Source organism: Natator depressus, chromosome 5, assembly GCF_965152275.1.
Source record: "Natator depressus isolate rNatDep1 chromosome 5, rNatDep2.hap1, whole genome shotgun sequence".
In the NCBI taxonomy this organism is placed as follows: domain Eukaryota; kingdom Metazoa; phylum Chordata; order Testudines; family Cheloniidae; genus Natator; species Natator depressus.
This window is the reverse complement of record NC_134238.1, coordinates 76,266,856-76,290,775: the sequence shown is the minus strand read 5'-3', so window position 1 is coordinate 76,290,775 and position 23,920 is coordinate 76,266,856. Positions and strand designations below refer to the sequence as shown.

General features: G+C 40.2%; 1 protein-coding gene across 2 annotated transcripts in view; it reads right to left on the bottom strand.

Moving 5' to 3' along the window:
- The window catches only part of SNCAIP (synuclein alpha interacting protein), a 101,372-nt gene that overhangs the window by 13,968 nt on the left and 63,484 nt on the right, over positions 1–23,920 (bottom strand). For both annotated transcript variants that reach the window (XM_074953028.1, XM_074953029.1), the window contains exons 4-8: positions 18,885–19,750; positions 17,013–17,192; positions 14,121–14,234; positions 10,758–10,883; positions 7,841–8,010 (exon numbers count right to left, since the gene is read on the bottom strand). In XM_074953028.1, coding sequence (XP_074809129.1) covers positions 7,841–8,010; positions 10,758–10,883; positions 14,121–14,234; positions 17,013–17,192; positions 18,885–19,750 — 1,456 coding nt within the window. The remainder of the gene's footprint in view (positions 1–7,840; positions 8,011–10,757; positions 10,884–14,120; positions 14,235–17,012; positions 17,193–18,884; positions 19,751–23,920) is intronic.

Here is a 23,920-nt window from a genome sequence, read left to right as displayed (position 1 = left end):
TGTGTGTGCAGAAGTTGTGTCAACCAAAGTGCATACACAAATATTGGTTGTCTTTGTGTATTTTTCTGAGAGTTCACTTTAGGTGCTCACCTTTGAACAGTTCACCCTTGGAAATATTTTATTACTTTATTTAAAAAATCCAGTTCTCTAGAATATGAAGTTTGCACCCAGCTGAAGCATTCACTGATAACTTGCTAGGAAAGTTGACACTATATTAGTTAGCCTCATATTTGATACAATGATGCTGGCCACTAAGGTAATGTGTACACTGCAATGAAAAACCCACAGCTGGCCCATGCCAGGTGACTTGGACTTGTGGACCTTGGGCTGTTTCATGGCAGTGTAGACTTCCGGGCTCAGGCTCTAGGATCCTGTGAGGTGGGAAGGTCTCAGAGCTCAGGCTCCAACCCGAACCGGGAAGGCTACACTGCAACAAAAGAGCCTTGCAGTCCGAGCCCTGCAAGTCCAAGTCGTCTGGCACATGCTGTTTAGTTGCTGTGTAAGCAACCTACGACTGAAGCACATTTTATACAATACTCTATCTTGATTCAAGCAGCCTTTTACTCAGCTCAAAATGAAGCAGTGCATGAAGAGACTATCTCAAAGAGTGGCCATGAGCTACAATTTATAACTTTAGGAGTTGCACTTGGTGTACAGATTTACTTCCCTTTGCTCTAAAATTACTGTAATCCCAGGACATATTCAAGACACGGACAAATCTGAACTATATTGATTGAGGCCACAAGAAAATGGATTCATTTGTGTTTCGAAAAGATATGTAAAGATACTTTCTAGGAGCAGAATTCTGGATTCTCCAGTCCTGAGTGGAAGGCGGGGGAGAACACTGCATGGAGCTTCTTGTGGCTCCCTGATTCAGGGCTACCCAATTTGGGTGCAAATTAGGACATCACAGGAGCAGTCCTAACTTAACGCTGGCATATTATTAGGTGTATCTGAACTCTGCTCCACTGTGTCCCATCCTCTCCATCCCCTTCTGCTGTGGGTTGGGAATGGTTAGTGTGATGGCTAGCTCAAGAGGTGGTGGAGCTACATCTGCCATCTTTCTGCTGGCTCGAAATTCTTCTTGTTCACAAGGACTTCACCACTGGTTCTTTCTGGATGGTTCAAAGTGTACTACTTACAAAGTAGCCTTGAGCAGACTGCAGAAAATGGACCTAAATTTCCTGGGATGGAAGCTTTGACTCCTCTATCCACTGACAAAGCTATCTCCTGACATAGCCGTGAATACTCAACATACACTAAATTAGGGTACCATCTTAACTAAAATACCCATATTTGTGGGTCTTGCTATTTAGCTTATCACAGATAAACTTCACACGAAAGAGCAAACTAGAAAGATTTAATAAATGTGCAAGACAGGTGGTGTAAAGTGCTGTTTACCCACAATGCTTTCAGCACATTTGATTTTATTTCCTACCCCTTTAAGCATAGGTACTTGTACATTAAAAGTGACCATGCAAAAAGCACTACCTTTTTATCTGCTTTATGTTTTTGGTCTTATCTACCTCCTTTATATTTTTAGTATTTTTTTAATCTTGTTAGTTGTGCAGAACGAACATAGCTCTGTGACAGTGAGCTGGATTTTTTCCTAGCTCAAATACCATCAACAGAATTGTTAACTAAGTTCAAAATACAGAGTCTTTATAGCTGGAAACGTCAGAGCCAGAAAGAATCCAGATGACTTCTCAGATCCCAGGTTGTATTTGCAGGACTGACAGAAAATAAATGTTTTTTCTTCTAACGTACAAAGTGGATCTGGAAAGTACTAAAGCAATAAAGGGGAGATCCCAACATGCCATTTTACAGTAACTTCTCAAAGCATAACCACACTAAGTTATACACACCTTCTCGTCTTTTAATTTTGCCTTTTCCTTCCCTTCGCCTACTCAGTTCTGTGTACTATTTTAAAATCACTCCCTCAGTCTGTCAGCACTGGATTATACTGTAAATTCCCAAGACACAGTCTTTTCCAGGGTCAGGCAAATTATTTTCATTTGCAATTACTCTCCGATATCTACATAGCTATTCACTCACCTCTTATCCTTTTCTCAACTTCCATTTCAGAATATTAAAATAAGAAATATAAATCACATACAGGGAGAACTAATCTGAAAGAATACAAACTGCTTCATAGGTGTAACTAAAAACTTCCTATACTTGTAACCTTTATTTATATGTTTCCCTCACTAGAGCATCTTTTCTTACAGTTACTCCTGCCCAACCTCAATTATTTTTGAAAGGCATTATACAAAAATATTAGTTCTATTTATTCTTTATTAAACTAAAAATATTAAAGCTTACTCCATTGCCATATTTCCCTCATTTCATTACATAATGAATACTATGTAACAGACATGCACGCGCACACACGATAGCCTTGTGAATTACAGGATCATACATTCTTGAGGGGTAGTTATAACTCTTTAAACAGAGTCCACACCACCTGCTAGAAACACATACCCCCCGGCCGTCTATGTCCAGTTTTGGGCCCCACACCACAAGAAGGACGTGGAAAAATGAGAAAGAGTCTAGTGGAGGGCAACAAACATGAATAGGGGGCTGGAGCACATGACTTATGAGGAGAGGCTGAGGGAACTGGGATTATTTAGTCTGAGGAAGAGAAGAATGAGGGGGGATTTGATAGCTGCTTTCAACTACCTGAAAGGGGGTTCCAAAGAGGATGGATCTAGACTGTTCTCAGTGGTATCAGATGACAGAACAAGGAGTAATGCTCTCAAGTTGCAGTGGGGGAGGTTGGATATTAGGAAAAACTTTTTCACTAGGAGGGTGGTGAAGCACTAGAATGGGTTACCTAGGGAGGTGGTGGAATCTCCTTCCTTAGAGGTTTTTAAGGTCAGGCTTGGGATGATTTAGTTGGGGATTGGTCGTGCTTTGAGCACGGCGTTGGACTAGATGACCCCCTGTGGTCCCTTCCAACCCTGATATTCTATGAGCAGTACTTTGTCATGCAATATTATGGGCTTTGCTATTAAAATACATAATTACAGATCACCTTCACTGCTGTGTGTTTAGTTAGGGTTTAATTTACTTCTAAACATCTAAAGGCCAAATACTGAGATTCTTACCTCAGGGTATGGCCCTTACTAACTATGGGCCCTACCTTACTCCTAATCAAGTCACAGAGTTTAGTCACTGATGATAGTGGGAACAAGCTGAGGCCCCAGACTGTATCAAAATGTTTCTATGTGCCCAGATCTATTGTTTTATTTAAAAAACCCAGGCAGTTTATACAGTAGAAAATAGAACACATAAGTAATGATGGAATAACATTTTAAAGTTAACAGCTGGTATCTGAATACACTTTTATATTTTATAACAGAGTACCATACACAAAACAAACAGAGCATACTATAAAGTTTCATTTTATCCTATAATCATTATTAATTGTTTGGCTTCAACTACACAACTTTATAAAACCATTCATATAAAATTTCAGCTAAATCCCGGTGTTTTATCTACAGAATGTAGATGAACAGGGGCAACAAAAGGACAGACTGCTTTTTGATGAAAACCTGTAGTCCATGCTTCACTGACACGAGGGTATTTTTGTCTGTATCTTTTTATTCTAGGGCTCCTTTATTCATTGCTTTGACAAAGAGCTTGCCCCTTGAGGATTTCAAGGAAGCCATTTAGTGCTTGGCTTGGGTAGATGATTCCCACCCCCCCCAGCTCCACCAAATGTCATCTAGCTATGGTATTATGTCCAATACATCGTGCTGCAAACCATAGGGAGTCCACAGAGGAGTCTGCCATGGAAAGGCACTGTCAAAGAGATCTAGGGAAGGGCTGATTTTATATCTTTGGGCCTGATTGAATTGTTCAGGCCAAGATAACTCAAGTAACACACAGGTCAAGGCTGATAATGCCAGTAGAGGGTCAAAAGTTGGCTCATTTGTGCATCAGGGTGTCTTCTATCAGAGGTCCATGGGTTCCTTAGGCCACAGACATATTATTGAGGAAATCAGTCTGATTAACCAAATTGTTAAGCGCCTCGGCTGATTAACCAAATTGTTAATTTGACCTTGAGAAGTACAACCAAAGGCATTTTATGTAGGCATTGTGAAAAACTTTTGTGACTGTCTTGGGAATCTCTTTTGGTTGGCTGCTCCCATTCTGAATTGATCATGTTCTCTATAACTAGACAGAGAGATGCAGGATGGGCTTTTTATATTCAAGCTGAAGATAAATACTTGTTTGTTGTTTCATTTTCCCTTTGACCCATGGTAGAAGGAAGTTTCCTGGATCTCTCTCTCTTCTGGCCTGGATTCTGAGTTCTTCTTACTCTGAAGATGAGGATGAAAGGGAGGATTTCTGGCTTCTACATATTTCCTATTTTCTGAGTGTCATATCTTCTTTCTAGGGAGAGACCGAGACCACCTTAGAGACCTTTTGTGTTTACTCTTAGCCTTTGAGCTTGCCCATTTGCTCTGATCAAGGGGAAACTGAAAACTGATCTGAATGTTCTGTTTTACTCCTGTTTTTGTGCTCTTCCTTAACACTGAACCATGGAGGGGCTTAGTCCAGTAGCAGAGTGTCTTTCCCCTGGGGTTGCTCTCTGCCAGGTGCTCCTTTTCTGGGGAGGGTCCTTGAAACAAGAAACAGAAGAGATGCTTCCTGAGTTGGTTCAGGCATCTGAACTTCTGGCTGGCCAGGCTGAGCAGGAGGGATGGTGATCTGATTTCACATAGCCAGATCCCATCAGTATTTGGCACAGTCTGGCTTGACAACATGTTAACAGTGGCACCCATTCCAGGGAGGCAGATGAAGTGGCTGAAAAGGAAGGTGGTAGTATTAACCACTTTAGCGCTTCCATGGACGGAGATACAAGGGGGTTTCAGAGAAAGGCACTTATCTCCGGCTGATGTGAAGCACTGGTAAGTAAGTGGAAGTAAGCTGTGGTCAGCAGCAACTGGGAGGGTAGGGGGAAGGTGATGGGAAAGTGTCCAGTGTTATGCTGCAATGGCCTGATGTATCAGTCCAGGATTTGCTGCAAGTGCGGAAGGTGGCCATTCTGGAAGTCTATAGGGTCATGCTTGGCACTGCTGAGGGAGTTTGGGAGGCAAAGGTGACTCTAAGCCTCCTTTTAGCCTCTTCCAATCCTGGGACCAACCAGGGGCTGCTCTAATTTATGCAGGATGGAACAGTCCCCTAGGGACCATTCTGCCAACCTAGGATCACTGGAGTGGAGGGCACTCCAGCTGTAATCCCTCCTGCTCCTGGAATAATCCCTATTATAGGCTTGGGAGAGAGAGCAGAGAAAAAACAGCATAGTAAGCTTTGTGCCAACAGGAACATACCCTTTAAGTCCTCTTGGCTGAGGATCTGGCCCTCTCAAATGGGGCTGGGACCCTGCTGAAGTGGGAATCTTGAGAAATACTGGAGTCACTGAGTCTTCCAGTTAGTCTGGAGCTGGGGCTCCCTATGCCCATTCATGACAGTGGTATCACTGTGTGTTTCTGTGCCACTGCTGGTGCCGCTGGTTTGGGGGTGGGTGCAAAGCAAGGCCTGAACTCTTGTCCTCTTCCAGAATATGCACTGACTGCTATGTGTGGGCAACTAAGCATAGTGGGTAGCTGCTCCTATCAGTTCCAGTAGTGGGGCAAGCAGGTGGGCAGAAGTTGCTTTTTCAAGCCAACGATGGATTATTCCACTGCCTGACTAGGCTGCAAGACAGCTCCACAAGAAGCTCACAGCATTTTGTCTCTATCAGAGATGGGGGAGAGGCAGTGTTGCACTCAGTGGAACAAACCCCTTTGGCCTGAAGAGACAGACTCCTACAGAGCACAGATTGATTTCCAGCTGGGACAAGCACAGAAACTAATCCGGAGTCAAGTTTAATGATTCTAAGGGCTTCCTAGGCTCTACAGCTCAAGGGAAGCCGGGGGTCTGGGAGGTGCCTCTTGCTGTTCTCAGGAAATAGTCTGAGCTAGATATTATTCCTAAGGGGGCAAACGTGCCTGCTGGCTGGCAGGTTTAGTCTTCCCTCCCCAATGAGACATCAAAGGTAAAATCTAACAAAGGTACGGTGAGTCTTGATAAAAGAGAATTCTACTGAAAAGAGAACTGAAACAGAGAACTGATGGTTGTGATTTATACTCTCCATTTCTATTTCAGTTTGTTTTTAGTGAAAATATAACAATGAGATGAGTATCTAAATAAGAGTGAATTTTCAATACTGAATGACAGCATATGAAAAGTGTGACAAGATATAACATTTTTCTCTTTTGAATTCACTGCTTTGGAAAGTGTTTTTCACTGTGTGTGGGGAGTGGGGAAAGAAAGAAATGTAAGCAGCTGGATCTACTGCACTGCTTAGCAACCTAATTCTTGAGCATCATGTTCAAGTTACCAGGAATCAGGCAGGAGCCACACGAACTCATCTGGACGGGGTCAGACACTAGTCAGGTCATCATGAATCAAGACACGGTCAGGATGCTAGTAATCAGGCATATCAGAATCTGAAGCATTGGACGAGGTGTCTGTGCAGCAACCAGATAGAGCCTAATTGTGCAGACAGCTTCCTATTTAAACCCAAAGAGAGGCACAGGAAGCTCTGACCAATTAGAGATCCTGGTGTTCCTTCAATCAGGACCCGGAAGAGGCCTCACTGATGTTGCTTTTGGTTTCTTGTTCTCTCCGTTTGGTCAGCAAGTAGAGATCAACTGGGTGTGAGCAGGGAGAGGTCAGCTGACTAGCAATCTTACAGGTTCAAGACCCATGGGGTCATTACAGTGTGTGTATAAAATGTAAACTATCATTAACTGAGATGTTTCAATAACACATGTATACACGTTTGCATATATGTTCACAAAAACAAAATACCTCAAATGAACTGAAGCATTCTGTAATGATAAAGGAGGCAAGTTGCTACTGTAAAGTCTTTTTGTTATATATACAAAGTCCTATGCAGCAGATACACATGTACTTAAAACAAAGGAAGAATAAATATTAAATAAAACATTTTGACCCTGATTCTCAAAACATTGGGTTTGTTTTGATAAATCATGTGACCCATGTTTGAATGTGTAAATGGGATATAGTGTGCACTAAAAGCTGGATTTTCAGGGTTCATTTTTGGTCTAATATTACCACCCGATCTCAATGGGAGCCAAGTTAGGCCAATACTGAGTGCTTTTGAAAATTCACCCTAAGGGGACATTCAACCACAGTAACTGCTTACACAATGTAGACATGCTATCGCACACCTAACATTTTGAAAATCAGGCCCTTATAGCTAATTCATTTGCTACGAGCCATAGTGATGCACTCAAACTTGGTCATATGCAGAAAAAAACCAGAACATAGTATTCTGGAAATATTGTATTTCCAAGACCCAAAGACTTTCCAACTACTATTTTCTTTATTCCTCAAAACGTCAACACCCAACACTGTAATTGCAAATAACCATTTTAATGCATCTAAATGTATGCTAAGTGAATAGAAAAATAAGATTAGAAATCATGTGATCCTTAGTCTTTTAAGGGAACAAGTGTAAGGTGATTACTTACACACACATAAATACATAGATATCATCACTCAAACCCACGCCCACATAAGAACAGTGAACTCTCACCAAGATTAGTAGAAGAGCTAAGCAGTTAAAGATGAAGGAGCAGCTTGATTAGAGTTAGAAAGAGTATGGTGGTGGATGGAGAAAGAAGGGGAAAGTGTTAATTGACTAATTTTAATGTAGAGGAAGCAGAGAGACCTAGTTAATAAACTGAAGACAAGGGAGAGACTTGTTTTGAGAACATTCCCAGTGTAGCCACTATCCCACCCTTATGAATTAGACACTTACTCCTTTAGTTGTTTAGTTAACTTCACAACCTGAGATGCCAATGACATGCATGTCTCCACAACCACTAAGTAACGGGAACACATGGTGTGTCCATGTCGTTCAGCACTTTGTGAGGGTTTCTCTCCAGCACGGTTTTGCATAGTGACATTTGCTCCATATTCAACCAATGTCTGCAAAGATGTAGAAAGAACACGACTAGCTGTAAGTGTCTTTAAAACCTCTGCTATAAACTAAGGCAAAGATTTTCAAGTCAATGGGAACAGCTGGGTGTTCCTATTAAGGTTCCTAAAACTGAATTTAGAACCCTGATTTTAGGCACTCCGTTTTGAAAATCTTGGACTAAATTATTTTTAAAAATCATCCATACAGATAACTCTTCAGTAAGTCAGAGCTCCTAACTTGACAATCAAAGTTAACAATGGGGAACAGGAATAATTTAGAATACTGAACTATCCCTTAAGATGATTAGAGACACCAGATGATACATTTCCCCCTTTTTGCTTTTCCTGTCCCACAGTTAATTTGATCTTACACCTTTTGTTACTTTGTGTAATGTAACTTTTATAATGGGTTTTAAATATACAGTATACACTGGGGTTGAGACTAGTGAATGAAAAGAGAGTTTACATTTGGACACCTGCCAAATTTTGCTTGTGATAATCAGGGTGAAAGTAAGATAAAATACTTACCAGTACGGGGACCTGGCTCTGGATCCCCAGAAAGGGTGGGGCCTTGGGGTCAGCCTCCCCCAGCCAGCCCATGCTGGTCAGGGCTCTGGCAGTGATTTAAAGGGCCCGGGGCTCCAGCTGCTGCTGCGGTAGGAGCCGGAAACCCCAGGCACTTTTCAATAGTCGGGCCCCGGGGCAGCTGCCCCTTTTGGCCTCCCCCTTCGGCGGTGGCCAGGGAGGGGGGTCAGGGGGGTGCATGGAAAAAGGGGCACACTGTACTGGCCCGTACCAGCCTACTTTCACTTCTGGTAATAATACAATAAGCCTTTTTCAAATGCACTTGTACAAAATCTGTCTTTTTCTGTGAGTGACCAACTAGCCTGATTTTAAGAATGCCTTACTATGAAATTACCGATCCAAGCTTTTCAGCTCAGCTGGGTTTTCACTGGCACAGGGAATCCCTGGGAATAATAAGGTCAGTGCAGCTAGCTTTCTGTCCTGGTCCCTTGGCATAGGAGCATGTTGTAGATGGAAGATGTGGCAGACTCAGAGGGGTGACAGACACACTCGAAGAACTCTAGTAGATGGGAGTGGCACAACTTTCCTTTACAGAAGCTGTGCTTTTTTAAAAAAAGAATCTAATGATTATTTCAAATAAATTTTCCTGGTACTGATATAAAGCTTACTGGTCTGTAATTGCCAGGTTTTCCCCTACTGGTTTATCTATCAAAGAAAAAAATATTTTCAAAAATTCAGGACAATTTATTCAAGTTACCTCTTCAGAAGGGAAACGGGACTAGTCTTGCATCCATTTAACTTCATTTCCCAGAATGGACTGGAATTGTTACCATTCCACGCAAAATCATTTGCTAAACACTGCTCTTTCACAATTTATCGCACAGCTCTAAGGGACACTGTCAAAGTTGGTAGCCTTAAACATTGACCTACCATGACAGTGCTCCCATCTGGTAGGTCCTACACCTTTCGCATTCCTTCCATCTATTTCTTTTCCAACTGATCGTTGCAACTATCTGCAAAATAACAACAAAAACACTAAGATAGGGATTGCGCATATGCGCTGATTCGTTTAATGTGACTCTCACAATAAACTGGGAAGGGTCCACTCCTGACGTCTTTCAAAGCAGGACAGCATCTCACTAACAAGGAAACTCAGGAATCAAAGTTTTGTAATGCTCATGTCTCCAAATCTGTTTGATCGATTTCTTACCTCAACGTCTGCTGGTTCAATTTTCTCCTACTGCGCTTACTACTTACAGATGCCTGAAATGACTTTCCTGAAATTAGCACTCCTTGTCTATGACTCTCAAAAAATATTACTACTGGTCAGATACATTTTCTCTGTTTCTCTCTTCCTCTTGCCCCTGTATCTTCTTTTTCCCATCTCGACTTCTGGTTTGTGTCTTCCATCCACGTAGCTGATCTTCTCTTTTCCTCTTCTCTCTATTCTCCTTCCTTTCTGACCAATATCTTTCTCAGATACTCTCCTTTTCCACACAATCCATTTGCCATCCATTTAGACTAATTCTTTCCCCATCCATTATTCATCCTGTCAACAATTTTGGCTGCCTAACAAAAGAAGTGCTAGCAGCACTGAACACTAGAAACCATTTTTGTGCACAATGCTTCTGATGATTCCCAGGGATTAAGACTGTGCAATGCTGGACTGGGCAGCTAGCTCTGCGTGCAGTTGTTCATCATAGTGCACCATCGCTGTTTATGGTTTTTCCCCCCTTCTGGATAGTTGCAATGGTTTACTCGAAAGAGAAATAGATGGCAAGCATCAGAAAGGTAAGAGCTTTCAAAGGAGGTCAATGCCAGAGTATGCCTATCAATCCTGACAGAGTCCCTTTCAGCTCTTTAGAAGTTCATTAACTCATTAAGGGGGTAGTCTCATCTTAATGCACATGGAGTCATGTTATCTTTCTGTGTATCAATTAAAAAAAAACCTCTCTACAAATTCAGTCCTTAATTCTTGTCTCATTACAACATAATTACTCTGGATTTACATGTGTATAACAGAGTGGAGTTTAGCACTGAAGGTACATACGTTTTTAGAAGTTTCACTTTGTGGCCTACTTGTTCAAGCTTTTTTATGGTTTTAGTATCTTTTTATTATAAAGGATTTATTTCTTATCGATACGGTTCTCCATTTTGATATTAAGGATTTTTAATCAGCAGATTTTTAAATTTAAAGGAGCGCTCTGAAATAAGTGTAGTTAGTACTCTACCTGTATACATCCTAAATAGCCATGCTGGGCAGCTATGTGCACTGCACTGTTACCATCCTGGTCAACTTCATCCAAAGAAATCCCTTGTTCTTGCATAAACTGGAGAAGCCAGAGAAGTATTTTCTCCTAGGGAAAAAGATTAAGAAAGAAATAAAGCTTAAGCAAAATTTATTAGAGATGGCACTGGTAACACTAACTATTATTAAAGTTGCTTGACACTTCTCTTAAGACCCTGTTTTCAGTTCATGTATCCCCCTTAAAATTCTTACTTGGAACAATCTCTGGGGATGCCTGCCGTGTTGGCCAACAATGGTGAAGGAACATCATTTTGCTAGGTAGTGCCCTTAAGTTTTAATTATCAGAAAACAAAAGTATTTTAGAGAGACGCTTGTATAGGATTAAAAACAACTATAGTTTAGAAATGTTTTTATATAAACTTCTCTGGTGAATATTAAGGTCCAAAGTTTTGAAGCTATCCTCAAATTCTGTGCCTCCAATTAGTATGGTGCAAATTATGCTATTTAGTCACCTATCAATCATCTGATTGTACCTAAAAATCAAGTAGGTGGATGACTAAATGCTATTGTTTGTACCAGTAGTTGACTGCAAACACAAAATTAGAGGCCAGGTTCAAACCCATTTAAAAGTTTGCCCCTAGATTTTAGTTCTAGGCAACATACTATTAATATTTTTAAACATTAAAATAACTTCTCTCTCTCAAAATGACTACTCTTCAATAGGTATACCCCCAAATGGCATCTGTAGATAAATTAAATGAATGTTTGAGTAATACAGATGAAAAATGAATTCTTGAACGTCAAAAGGCTGTTTCAGTGTACAAGAAATCATTTAGTGTATTTTGAAGATGAAGATTCTTGGAAATGCACAGAAAATAGAGATGTTCTTCAACTAAATTCATTCAAAGAAAATGGAGGATGATAACAGGCAAACTCCATAAGATTTGGGTAATGTAAAATAATCATAAATGTGATTCACATCTGCAATAGACTATAGATATTAATCAGTTATATCTCATATTTTCAAGGCTTGTGATTATCATCCACTTGCAGTCGTTATTAAGGTTAACCTACACTTGTAGAATGCTAGATCTAATGGTTTGAAAAAAAAAAAAATCTAAGTTTCCCAAAACAAAAAGTTCTAAGCATATCAGTTAAGATATGCATCCTTCCATGACATCCTGCTCCAGGTGAAGGAGGAGTGACCACGTGATTGTTGGGGTGAGTTTACAATCTGTCAGTTTGTCTGTTATGTGCATGCTTGATTTGAGTTCATAGTGTGGTCTGTTTTGGGGGCTGTGCTGAACCTAGAAGCCTGCCAGGCAAGGCTGAGAGCTTACTAATGAGGTTATAGCCTGCTATCCTTTAATTCCTGATCCCTTTAGGATCCCTTGACAAGGGGGTGGGGCTAACACAGCAAGAACAAGGATTTAAAAAGCCTGCTCCCAAGTGACCAGAGCAGCTATTGAACGGGAGAGTTTCTTGAGGGAGATTAGAGAGGGAGCGTGAGAGCCAAAAACACCTAACAAACATACTGTAAACTTAGGCCAATAAACTCCCCTCAAAAAACAAAGACCAAATAAAACAAGTAAAAATAATGCAAGCAGAAGTCCAGCAGCAGAGTGTGGGCTATCCAGTTTATTGCACTGAGTGAAGCATGTATGATTACCTGCCTTGTGGGCAGCTGGTGTATGTGTGCATTAGGTGCAAGCAACTCATGGTCCACAGAGACCAAGTACAGGCTCTTAAGACCCGAGTGACTGAAATGGGGGGAGCTAAGGGAGACAAAGAGATACAAAAGACAAGACTTTCAGGGACACAGAGTGATCCCAGCCCCAGTCTGACAGCTTCAGTGCTGCTGAGGAGGATGAAAGTCTCAGGGAAGGAGAACATCGAGCTGGAGAGGAGGGAAACAATTGCATAGTTGCGACTCTTCTTCCAGATGATCTCATGCTATCCTCTTGTACTGAGGATTCCCCTCTGGGACAGGGGACTTCTGTTATTAGGAGACAGGTAATAGCAATGGAGGATTTGATTATTAGAAATAGAGATAGTTGGGTTTGTAATGATCGGGAGCAGTGCATGATGATTGCGTGCACGTTGAAAGGTCGTGGACCTCTTGAAACAGCTAGATAGATTTATGGACACTGCTAGGCAGGAGCTAGTGGTCTTGGTACATATAGGTACTAATGACATAGGGAAAAGTAGGAGAGAGGACCTGGGAGCTAAATTTAGGAAATAGATTAAAGTCCAGGACCTCCATGGTAGCATTCTCTGAAATGCTTCCAGTTCCATGCATAGGGCCAGTTAGACAGGCAGAACTGCAGTATCTCAATGAGAGGTCAGTGAGAGGGGAAAAAAAGCAGTGGTGGCAAAATCAGCAACTGGTTCTGTGCTGTTCCCAGTTACACAGGATAAGATGAGGGTTGCTTGTGCACTTCCCCTGTGAAGGCCATCAGGCTTTGACTGGCCCCTGAAGAAATTTGGGGGAGAGTAGCCTATCCACCAGAGAAATAAGAGAGGGTTAGCAGCCCATTAGTTCTTTTCCTCAAGAGACACCGCAGAACCCAAAGATGATGGGGGTCCTTTGGGGAGGGTTCACTGTAGGGCTTATTTGGGGAAAGAGGACCATATAGTAACAGAGGGCTGTGTAATCTAGTAGCGTATCTTCCCCCAAGCTCCCCACAAATCAGTATAATTGGCAGAAGCATCCAAATACTGACCCTTTTAAGGTTATCCATCACTAGATTTCTATGTCGATTAGTATAAGATAAGGTTAGTTTACAACGTGCTTTTAGATAAAGCTCAATAAAAATGGCTAGAGGTAGGCAGATGTTATTCAAGTTTCCCCACACCTTGCGCCATTGCTATTGCATCCAATTCCTAAATTGTCACGCTTTTGCCAAATTATTTCAGGCTTGTAGTCTCCTGGAAAGGTCATGTAAACTGTACCAGATTGCTTGGTTGTTTTCTGATGTGGCCAAAAGTCCATTAGGACCATGATGAGATGACTAATCTCTTCTATCAGAGGTGAGAGAGTAACGTACCAACCTAATGTGTCACTTAACCCTACCCACAGCCAATAATTTACATCTTGATGGCAGGAACTAGAAGGAGAAATAATTTTAAAACACCTTAATTAAAATATGCAGTTGTATGGGGCCTTAACATTCTGACTAATTAAGAAAGTTTGAATTTAATAATTGAGAGGTTGCATTTAGTAATGAATGTAAGTTCTGTTGCAAAACATCTCACATGAAGAACAGTATAAAAGGGAATTCTTGTGCAAGCATTGAATCAGTCTCTTGTAAAAAGCAAAAACACTCATTTAAAATGGAACCCATACCTGACCATAGCAACCTGCATAGTGAATAAGGCTTGGGTGATCTTTTGAGCAACTTAATTCAGCAATGGCTTCTGTTTCGCTCACCATCCACCGTACACACTCCAGTTGACCATTCTAAATAGAGAAAGAGAAGGATTAAAAAAATTCCAGTTGTTTTAGATTCCAAACCACATCTACTACATATGGAAATGCTAATGAGAATCATGTATGCATACTGATGTTCATGTAAATCATCCTAATTTGTTTGCAAGGTTGTGTTTATATCTTCTGATAACATATTTGTTAACGCAAGTGGGCTGGCTTAATTATAACGTGATACTGATAATATTTTGCCTACTTAAAATTTACCCTGGAGATTTATATGAATAAATTATTTCTCCCTTTCCCTTCTAAATGCCTGTTGTATAGAGTTTTTGGCACAGAATGGCTGCTGAATGACACCACAGATGCGGCTGCATTTCAAGAGTAAATGAAGTGATACTTAAATATTCAAGCTGTACAGTATGGAACTCTGCTTGTGTTACTCATGAGATTAGTCCCAGCAATTTAGAAATCAAATCAATGGGACTACTACTTGTGTGAATAGATAGAGTATGATTTGGCCACATATATTAAACTTTTACTGTCACACAGTTAAAGGGATACTCTCTAGATTAGGAGATACAAAATTTGACCTGCCTTTACTTGATAAGATACATTTCTTATTTATTTTTTTGTAAAACCTTTGTAATGCTCTATCTAAAAAGTTTCAAGTTACTTTACTCACTTTCTTATATTTCTCTCAATTTAATTAAAAATAATTAAAGCTGTGAAAATATTGTAATGTATACTTTTAATCAGTCCTTTAAAAGAAATCTTACATCTCAGATCCTAGCTCTAATGCAGCCAAATTTAAAACTATCTTGATAAAACAGTACCTTTTTTACCACCCCTCAAATAAAATGTTCTATTTTGAGACTTTTTAAATCAAAGAAATGGATTAATAAATGATAGTGTTTGCTAAACAACTAAAGTCATCAAGGGAACCCTTTATAATTTGCAGGGGGTTTTCACATAAGTTAAAACAAACTATCAGTATGGCAGTGTGACGTGCTTGATACAGCACTTACTCCAGTTCAACTCTCCAGCTCATGAAAGAATCAGAATGAGGTCTTAAATTACATGGCTTGGTTGGAATTCACTCAGTCCTTAATGGAGAATGATGTGCATCACACAAACATCATCTTCTGAAGCATGTGGCAGTGGTCATTGTCAGAGACAATTAGAATAATCTGGTATGGGAAGTCCTGCTCCTATACACAGACATTGGGTCTGCACACTGGTGTAAATCAGAATATACTCCATTGGAGTCATACTGGTGTAAAACAAGTGCAAGGAGAATAAAACCCATTATAAATTATATTGGTGCCTAAAGAGTTGCAGGGATGGGGATTAAAGACTGTCAAATTTAGTTATGCCAGAACAATTTTACAACTTGAAGGACAACACAAGCACAACGCATTATAATTAATGGAACTTGTGCCTGAGTCTCCTACATGATACAGTACCCATGCCTTCATGGTATAATAAATATATATAATGCTTTTTATCTCAAAGGATGCCCACATGTTTTATAAACAAAAGGAATGGCTTCATCAACTATTGAAAAACAGCCACGCACTCTGGGAAAGGAGACAATGAAGTTAGCAGAGTATAGCAATGCTATCTGACAGGTTAGGATAAGTAGTAAAGAAAAATACTACACTCAACTGAAACTGCAAGAGGACTTTAGGGAGACAGAATGTAGATATCCAGACTTGAATTTGGCCAGGACAGTCATTCTAAGGCTATGTCTATACTGTGTGTCTTACAATGGCACGGCTGTGCCACTGGAGCCATGCCTTTGTAATGTACGCAGTGGAGCTGCTCTTTGTCGCTGGGAGAGAGCTTTCCTGGTGACAAAACAACACCACCTCCAACGAGGGGCAGTAGCTTCATCACCGGGAGAGCATTTTCCACCGATGAAGTGCTGTCCACACAGGCACTTTTTGTTGTTGAAACTCTTATTGTTCAGGGGGGTGGTTTTTATATCCCTGAGCGACAAAAGTTTTAATGACAAAAGTGCAGTGTAGACACAGCCTAAGGTTCCTATAACTCTGAAAAGCAATTTACTTGCCAAGAGAAGTTAGACATCGATTTCATTCCTTATTTGAAAGATAGCAGTTTAGTTTTACTGTCAAACTTCCTGCACACCACTGGATTTTACTACAGCACAACAGCACTATAAAGTTTCATGTTTTACTGTAAAATACATTTTCCCATAAGCTTTAACTTTTTCCCAGGTGACATTCATTTTTCTAGTTTCTGACAGGCTGCACGCAGTGCTCTGCAAGAGGTCCATTTTAACTTTGGTCTGGTACTCCAAACTGCTCTTGATATCGAAGAAGTTTCAGCTTCAGATGTGGCACGTGGAAAAAAGCAGCATTAGAAACTACCAAAAGTGCTGTCATGCTTTACCAACACATATTTCCCATACTTGTCTTTAATGATATACTCATCTGAGTGAAAAACAAGACATAGTTATAGCCAGTAAAGGAATACTAGTCTGAATCTGAGTTAATATGAATAAAAGTTCCTTGAAATAGAACAGCTGATTTTTCTTAATACCAGTTAACTAAGCTAAAGTTAGGTTAATGTGTATGTGAAAAAAACAACAACAATCCATTAAATGATACAGTGGTTTATGGCTGACATTAACTCTATAAAAGAAACACATTTTTATTTACTTATGTGACATCACCTAATGACAGAAATACCCCCTTTTTGCTTTAATTTAGCAAAAGGATTGAAAATAACATCATCCTGGTCTAAGCATTATTTATAGCCATCACAGATTGTTTAAGCCCAAATCACCTTTATTGCTAACCCAGCTGGAGTTAGTTGTTCATTGTTCCGCTCATTCAAACAGTCTTCTCCCATCAAAGAAGTGAGATGTTGCAAGCACTCTGCGTGTCCCTGTGATGCTGCTATGTGCAACAGATTGTTCTCACTTTCATCATGAATTTTGTCCAGATTGTCTGCTGCTAGGTGTGGCTGTGCAAAAAGGAACAGTGGAAAAGGCAGCAATTCAATTATGCAATTTAGGATAAAAATGTATACAGGATATCAAGTCTCATGGTTCAGGATATAAGCCGAACACAGGATATAAGCCAAACACCAATATATGGGCCTATGAAGAATCATTCTCCATGCACATGTTATTGTACATTTGTCCATAACAGGGGTTTTACACTTTCCTCTAAAGCATCTAGTGCTGGTATAATCAGAAACTAGAATGACTATTGGTCTGATTCAGCAGTTTCTAACAAGATTCTCATATACAGAGAAAGGTCAAGTCCTGCGGTTTGGCCTCTCTGTATAGTTTCTGGTTACTTTATCTGACAGAATATACTCACATTTCGAATGTTTTTTTTAAAATTTGTCCCTTTTCTTTTTTGCTACTATCTCTAGGAGTAATTTGGCATAAAGTGTCCATGACTCCCCTTAGCAAATTTGCCTATGCTTTTTTCCCCCCATTTCACGTGCCACTAGGAGGACAAATAATTGAAAAAGGTCAGATTTATCCTAGTTCATGGTAAAAGTGGTAGCTTATATTAAGTACAGTGAAAAATGTAATTAAGCTCTAAAACGTCTGAATGCTATTTTAATGTGTTAGCTAGTTCCATTAATATTATTTGTATTGCAATAGTGCTTAGAATTATTGTACTAACTAATGCACAGATATATGGCAATATGTGATCCTTGCCTGAATCTAATTTTAAGACAAAACATAACTGTTTTTCAGAAACAACAGGAGAGAGAGGAAGAAGGGAGGACAAAGGTAAGGAGTAACAGTGACAAGATCATATGGTTATGCAGATTAGCTAGCATACAATCTGATTCAATTAGGTGTTTTATACAAAAATCCTCTGCATTTCTTTACTTCCAGCTTTTTGAATTCTGTTATTATTTTTAGTATTGTAATCTATTCCTCTGCCTTTTTCTAGTCTTTGAATAACTCTGCTTTTGTCTTTGTTGCTGTGTTAATTATGTGCCATTGTGCTTGCTTTAGACTGGTAAAGCTGAACAAAAGATAGCACAAAATAGTGCACGCACTGCTACTCTGACAGCCTTTCTGAGTCTTGTTTTCCTGCATCATGATGTTAATTTGCAACTAGTTACTTTGGAAACACCTATTCATGGTTTCTGATCAAAGAGCTGGAACTAACCAAAACTTCATATGGGTCAGAGGGCAATCAAGCTTTAGTGTGAGCTCCCATCTGTGAATGCTGCTGCAACAAACTGGCATAAACACTCCTGAATAATAATCAGAATACAACAGAAGCCTCTCTGTTCCCATGGTCAGCATCTGAGTAGAAAGTGACGTAATCCATAAATAACTGAACAAAGTGAACTGCAAACATTCTGCAAGGCAAAACTTCATAAAGAAATACATTTTAATTTAGTAAACAAGTAGATTTTAAGATGAAAAGAATCTGCATTTTATATTATTTCAGTTTATTATCTAAATTACTAATATTTTCCATCATGACTACCTAAGATTAAATATCATATTTGTACATAAACTCCACATGTTTCATTTGGAAACCCATGCACGCAGTTTCTGATTAAAGGGGATCAAATGGAGTTGCAACGTTTGATATGCACCTAATCAACTGTCGACTTATTGTATTGTCTTACAGATGTGTTTTATTAGAAATGCCTTATGAAAAGGATGACACTTACCAGTAATGATATCTGCCCTTCTTTCACAATGTTTAAGATGCTTTTATTTTTTTTCATGTCTTCACCCCTTTCCTCTGGGCCTCCTGAGCTGCTCCAGTTCATATTACTGTTCAGTTCATCAAGTTTGTTTTCTGTCACGGCTGTCTGCAGATGAAAAGTCCTCAGCTGGCAGTTTGGCATTGTCTTCTCAGTTTTATGAGCTTGGGGATCGGTAAATGTCCCGTTGAGGAAGCCCTTGCTCTGGGCTTCAGTTTCATGGACTGAGCTACATTTAACTAGAGGCTGGGAAAGCTCTAATTCTTCAGCTAAATGCTTGTGCTGATTAAGGACAATGGACTGCGCATTTCTCATCTGAGAGCTTTTCACAGGGGACAGAACACAAAACTGTGTTGTGCTGGCTGGCAAGTTCTCACTGTTTCCTGCAGAGCAGGTCTTGCCACTCAGACCATTCACTGTTGAACATACACCCAAAATCCTTTTCTCTGGGGCCACCTTGGTAAAAGAAGCAAGTTGCTGGCTTGATTTAATGTAAGGCACATCCAAAATTTCATCCATGTCCAGGTCATAATGCTCCAGCTCCCCAAGCACAACACCAGACTCAATGCTTTTACTTTTAAGGCCCTCTCCATCTCCTGAACACTGATCATCATTCTGAGATGTAGGGTGAGAATCGCTACCTTTCTGGTATTCCACCTTCTGGTTCTTTTGGTCATCACTTTCATTGTTCTCAGAGCTCTCCGGCTGGTGCTTTAGTGGGGAAACCCTCTTCACTGGTCTGAACTTACTGTACATGTCTGCAATTCCTGTTGGTTTTTGTGCATTTCCAATAAGAGTTGAAACGCCACAGCTCCAGCCAGTGCTTGAAACTACAGAAAAAAAGTAATTTGAGTAAGAACAGAACATCAGTATCAGGTGTGTATGTTTATCCAGTTGTATACTTTGAAGATTAAAGCACAAGGAACAGAAATTTACTAGAAAACATGTTGCATTCACACCTAAGCAGATTTGCAGTTAATCATACTTCTGCTACAGTAATACCAAAATTAAACAGTCTGGAAAGAAACTCCTTTCAAATTTGACATACACCTTAAACAAAAAGAACTGAACCAAATTTAATGAGAAAAATATAAACCCCAAGTACATGATACATGTAACATCAATTGGTAAAGGTCCATTGGCATCCATATTAATCCTGTCATAAAACCACGCTAACCTATGCTCTGCCATTTTTATCTCATTGAGCTTCATTGGAAGAGTGGGATATTCTTCTGCGCGTTTAGCAATAGGGCTGTTTGGAAATTTCCCATCACAACTGGCTTTCACTGGAAATTTGAATTTTTGACTAAAAGTTTTTCACAAAAACTGTCTGCTTTCTGCAGAAAAATTTTATTCTTCATCAAAGAACTGGAAAGTTCTTGGACTCTGGCTGAAAATGAGATATATCTATTTGGATGTGCCACTATGGTGCCTCAAAGGAACTGTAATTCCTTGCCTTATGTCCCCATTCTCCTCTATGGGTCAGGCTCCCCAGCTTGACTTTATGCCCCATTATATATTGCAGGCATGGGACTCCTGTGGTGCACCACGTCCCCTCACCCCCAGGGAAAATTGTGATGCTTCATAGGAAACGTACTCTGATCCAGGGAGCTTGTATGGGAGAGGGGGAGCATGAGGCACCTGAACCTCAACTCCCATGAGGCATTACATCAGGATTTCCGAATCAGAATATCTGGCTTTTTTGGTGGAAACATTTCAGATCTGTATTTTTCATGGAAAGTTTCAAACTACTGGTTTTCTTTCCATTTTGGTTGAAAATTTTATCCAGAATGCCTCGATTTTTCAACCAGTTCTAGTCAGTAGAAAAATCCTCCACCCTTCCATAACTACAAAAAGTACAGTCCCAGTTCATCATAACCACAGTGCCCAGAATCAGTGGAACCCCAATACTAAGCTTTATATTTATATTTTTAGTGGGGAGGTGGGAAACTCATCAAATTCTTTCACTAAAATCAACTTAGATGTTTTCTTTCCAGGTGACCTTTAATGTTTATAAAGAATGAGCACATTCTAAAGAGGCACATTTTAAACATGGTAGATTTATTACTAGCTGTAGTGCATCAGTGAGGTCTAATTTGTGATCACATACATAATCTGTAACAAATACCTTTCTTAAGAAGCAGCAATATACAGTTTTCAATACATTATAGAAGATATGAATCAAAAGGATAGTAGTGCTTAGTAAATGGAGTTGTCCGACTATCACCTTGATTTCTTTGGAGGCTCTTGTGAATTTATATCAAAGAAAACAACAACAACAACACCACAAGTAATTTAGTGGGCCAAAAGAAGAACGCATTGTACTGATTTATTTATGTATTGTATAAGATTCTAGGTTCAAAGGGTTACACTTTTATGTTGGTTTTATTTACATGTGAAATTTTTTCCAAGTGATACAGGGAAATGGATACCATATGTTTTCCAGCTGTTTTGTTCTGACAGGAACCATTAAGGATTCTGAATGGAAATGAATTCTGCCTGAGTCTTATGAAAACACTTCTTTCAACAGAAGGGTCTAGACAGAGAAAATGGCATCAACATTTTGTTTGTCATCACTTTCCTTATGCTTAGATCCATTATTCTGTTTCTAGGCTGAAACAAGCTACCCCTTTGCCACTTTTTAATCTTAAAAATTAAAATCCACACATAACAGTGATAGTAAAAATATTAAACCTGATGTTAAGAGAAAGCAAAAGCTGTTTTCTACAAAGCTTTCTTGATTCACCACATGTTCATTTAATTCTTGTTTCCTGCATTACATCCACAGTAAACCACCTTTTGCTCATTACTCATTTTTCCTTCTATTTTGTCCACTACATAAGTCGGACATTTCTTTATACGTATTGCCGACAGAAAAGCAGATTTAAATACAACACAATTATCTAAGTTTCTGGTAACTCATGAATATATCTACTTATTTAAGCAGAAAGATGGATTGATATTGCACATAATACAGGACTAGAAGGTTGTAGCGTTAACCCACAGACCCCTATAGGAAGTGAGGCTGATCAGACAGGCAGGCACAATCTCTTCTGATGCTGCTTCCTGTGCATGGGGATTGCATATTTTGCACCAGCCATTACACTGACAGAGCGCTGATCCCCCATGCGCACTGGCCCCACTCCACAGACCTGTGCAGAAAGGAGCAGGGCCATAACCTTGCCTCCTCCCCACCCCCTTGTCATGGACTTCTTCCCTGAGAGATCAGAAGTCAGCAGGGGGTTTGATTTCCAGAGAGCTGAGGGCTCAGGGATTGCTATTGTGAGTAGCTTTACACAGCTGCTCCAGTGGGAGAAGGATCTTGCTCACCCCTCCACACTCATGAGGTCATGCAGAAGCCATTGTCAATCAGGGTCAAATAAAGGCTAACTGCTTGACTACTCTAGAAACCATGACACAGGCACTGAAATGGAACCCAGGATATTTTATTAAATTCCAAAATCTGCTCCACACTTACGTAACCATTGGTACATCACTTATACAATGTCTCCATTTCCCAACTATAACAAGGAAATAATTCTTCCCTATTTCATAGAAACTGAAGAACCCAGGTTTCCTGAAGCTCATGCTAGTGCCCTAACCACTAGACCATCTTTCCAGTGTGCAAACTTCTCTATGAACTTGCTCAGGAACTGAAGGTTTGATATTGGGTGGTAGTTGGCTAGGTTTGATGTCACGATGGGTTTCTTCAGTGCTGGTTGGACAACTGCATGTTTGAAGGAGAAAGGGAAGATTCCTTCTCTGAATGAGTTATTGGCTATTTTGGTGATGAGCGGCATCTGCTGTTCATGACGCTCTTTCACCAACCTGGAGGGTCATGATTCAGAGGGTTTGGGTTGAGACTTTCCCAGGTGTCCAGTACTTCTAGAGGCATGAAAGGACTGAACTCTGGGAATGCAGAAGGGCTGTTCGTTGGCCAGTATAGGGGGAGAAGTTCCATGGAGCCTCAGAAGCCTTTCTGAACATGTGATTACTTCACTAAAGTGGGATGATAGTTCCTTGCAACACTTGGTACTTGGTTCTGCTGTGGACACCAGGGAGTAAGGGTTAATGAACAGGTTTACCACCTTGAATGCCTCCTTAACAACTTCAGAGGCTGAAAGGCAGGTTTCCTGACCTATAATACTGCTTTAGCATAGGCTTTGAAAGATTCTTTCTGTTTTGACTTGTCTGTTTCAGCCTTTGTTTTCCAACATTGGCTTTCAAGTTTCCACCCCCTCTTTTTATCTGATACAGTGTGTCTGAGAACCAAGGAGGTCTGTGTAGTGATCGGCAGGAGGGTACTGCTTGGAGACCACTGGGCCAATGGTCAAGACTAGAGCATGATGATGATGATATGCTGCTGTCCTTAAGCATGTTTTGGAATTTGATGGGCTCCATGAGTCTTCATAGTCATATCAAGGTCCTGGGTTTTTCTTGTTTCCTGAGAATTGGGAGAGCTATGATCATTTCCTTAATGAGATGACTGTCTTTCCAAGATAGTAGCTGGGTCATGATGTAGTCTATAATGACATTTAGCTTTATGGGTTAGACTGGAGGTGACATGTGAAACTGCTAGGGAGGTAAGTGAGGAAATGTGTTTTGGGGCTTTTGAATCTGAGGTGTTGTCAGCATGGAAGCTGAAGTCTCGCAGGATGGCAAATCTGGAATATTCATCACCGTTGCCGACAAGGTATCGATGGTCTCCATTAATCAACCTTTTAGGCTTTCATGGTTTGTAAATGAGCACACCTATGTTAGGCTTGGTTTTAGTTGGCTCTCATTTCTAACGTCAGATGAATGAATTCAGAATACCTTGTCTTAATGAAGCACCTCTTCTCTGCCCCTGCAGGACTTGGTAACAGCTTTCAATTTCCTATCATCTGAAAATTCCCTTATTGTGGTGTTTACTCCCTTTCCATGATCAGTAGTGAAGACTTGGCCTAGCACTGATCCTTGTGGTACCCAACTAGAAACCTGCACAACATTTTTAAAAAAAT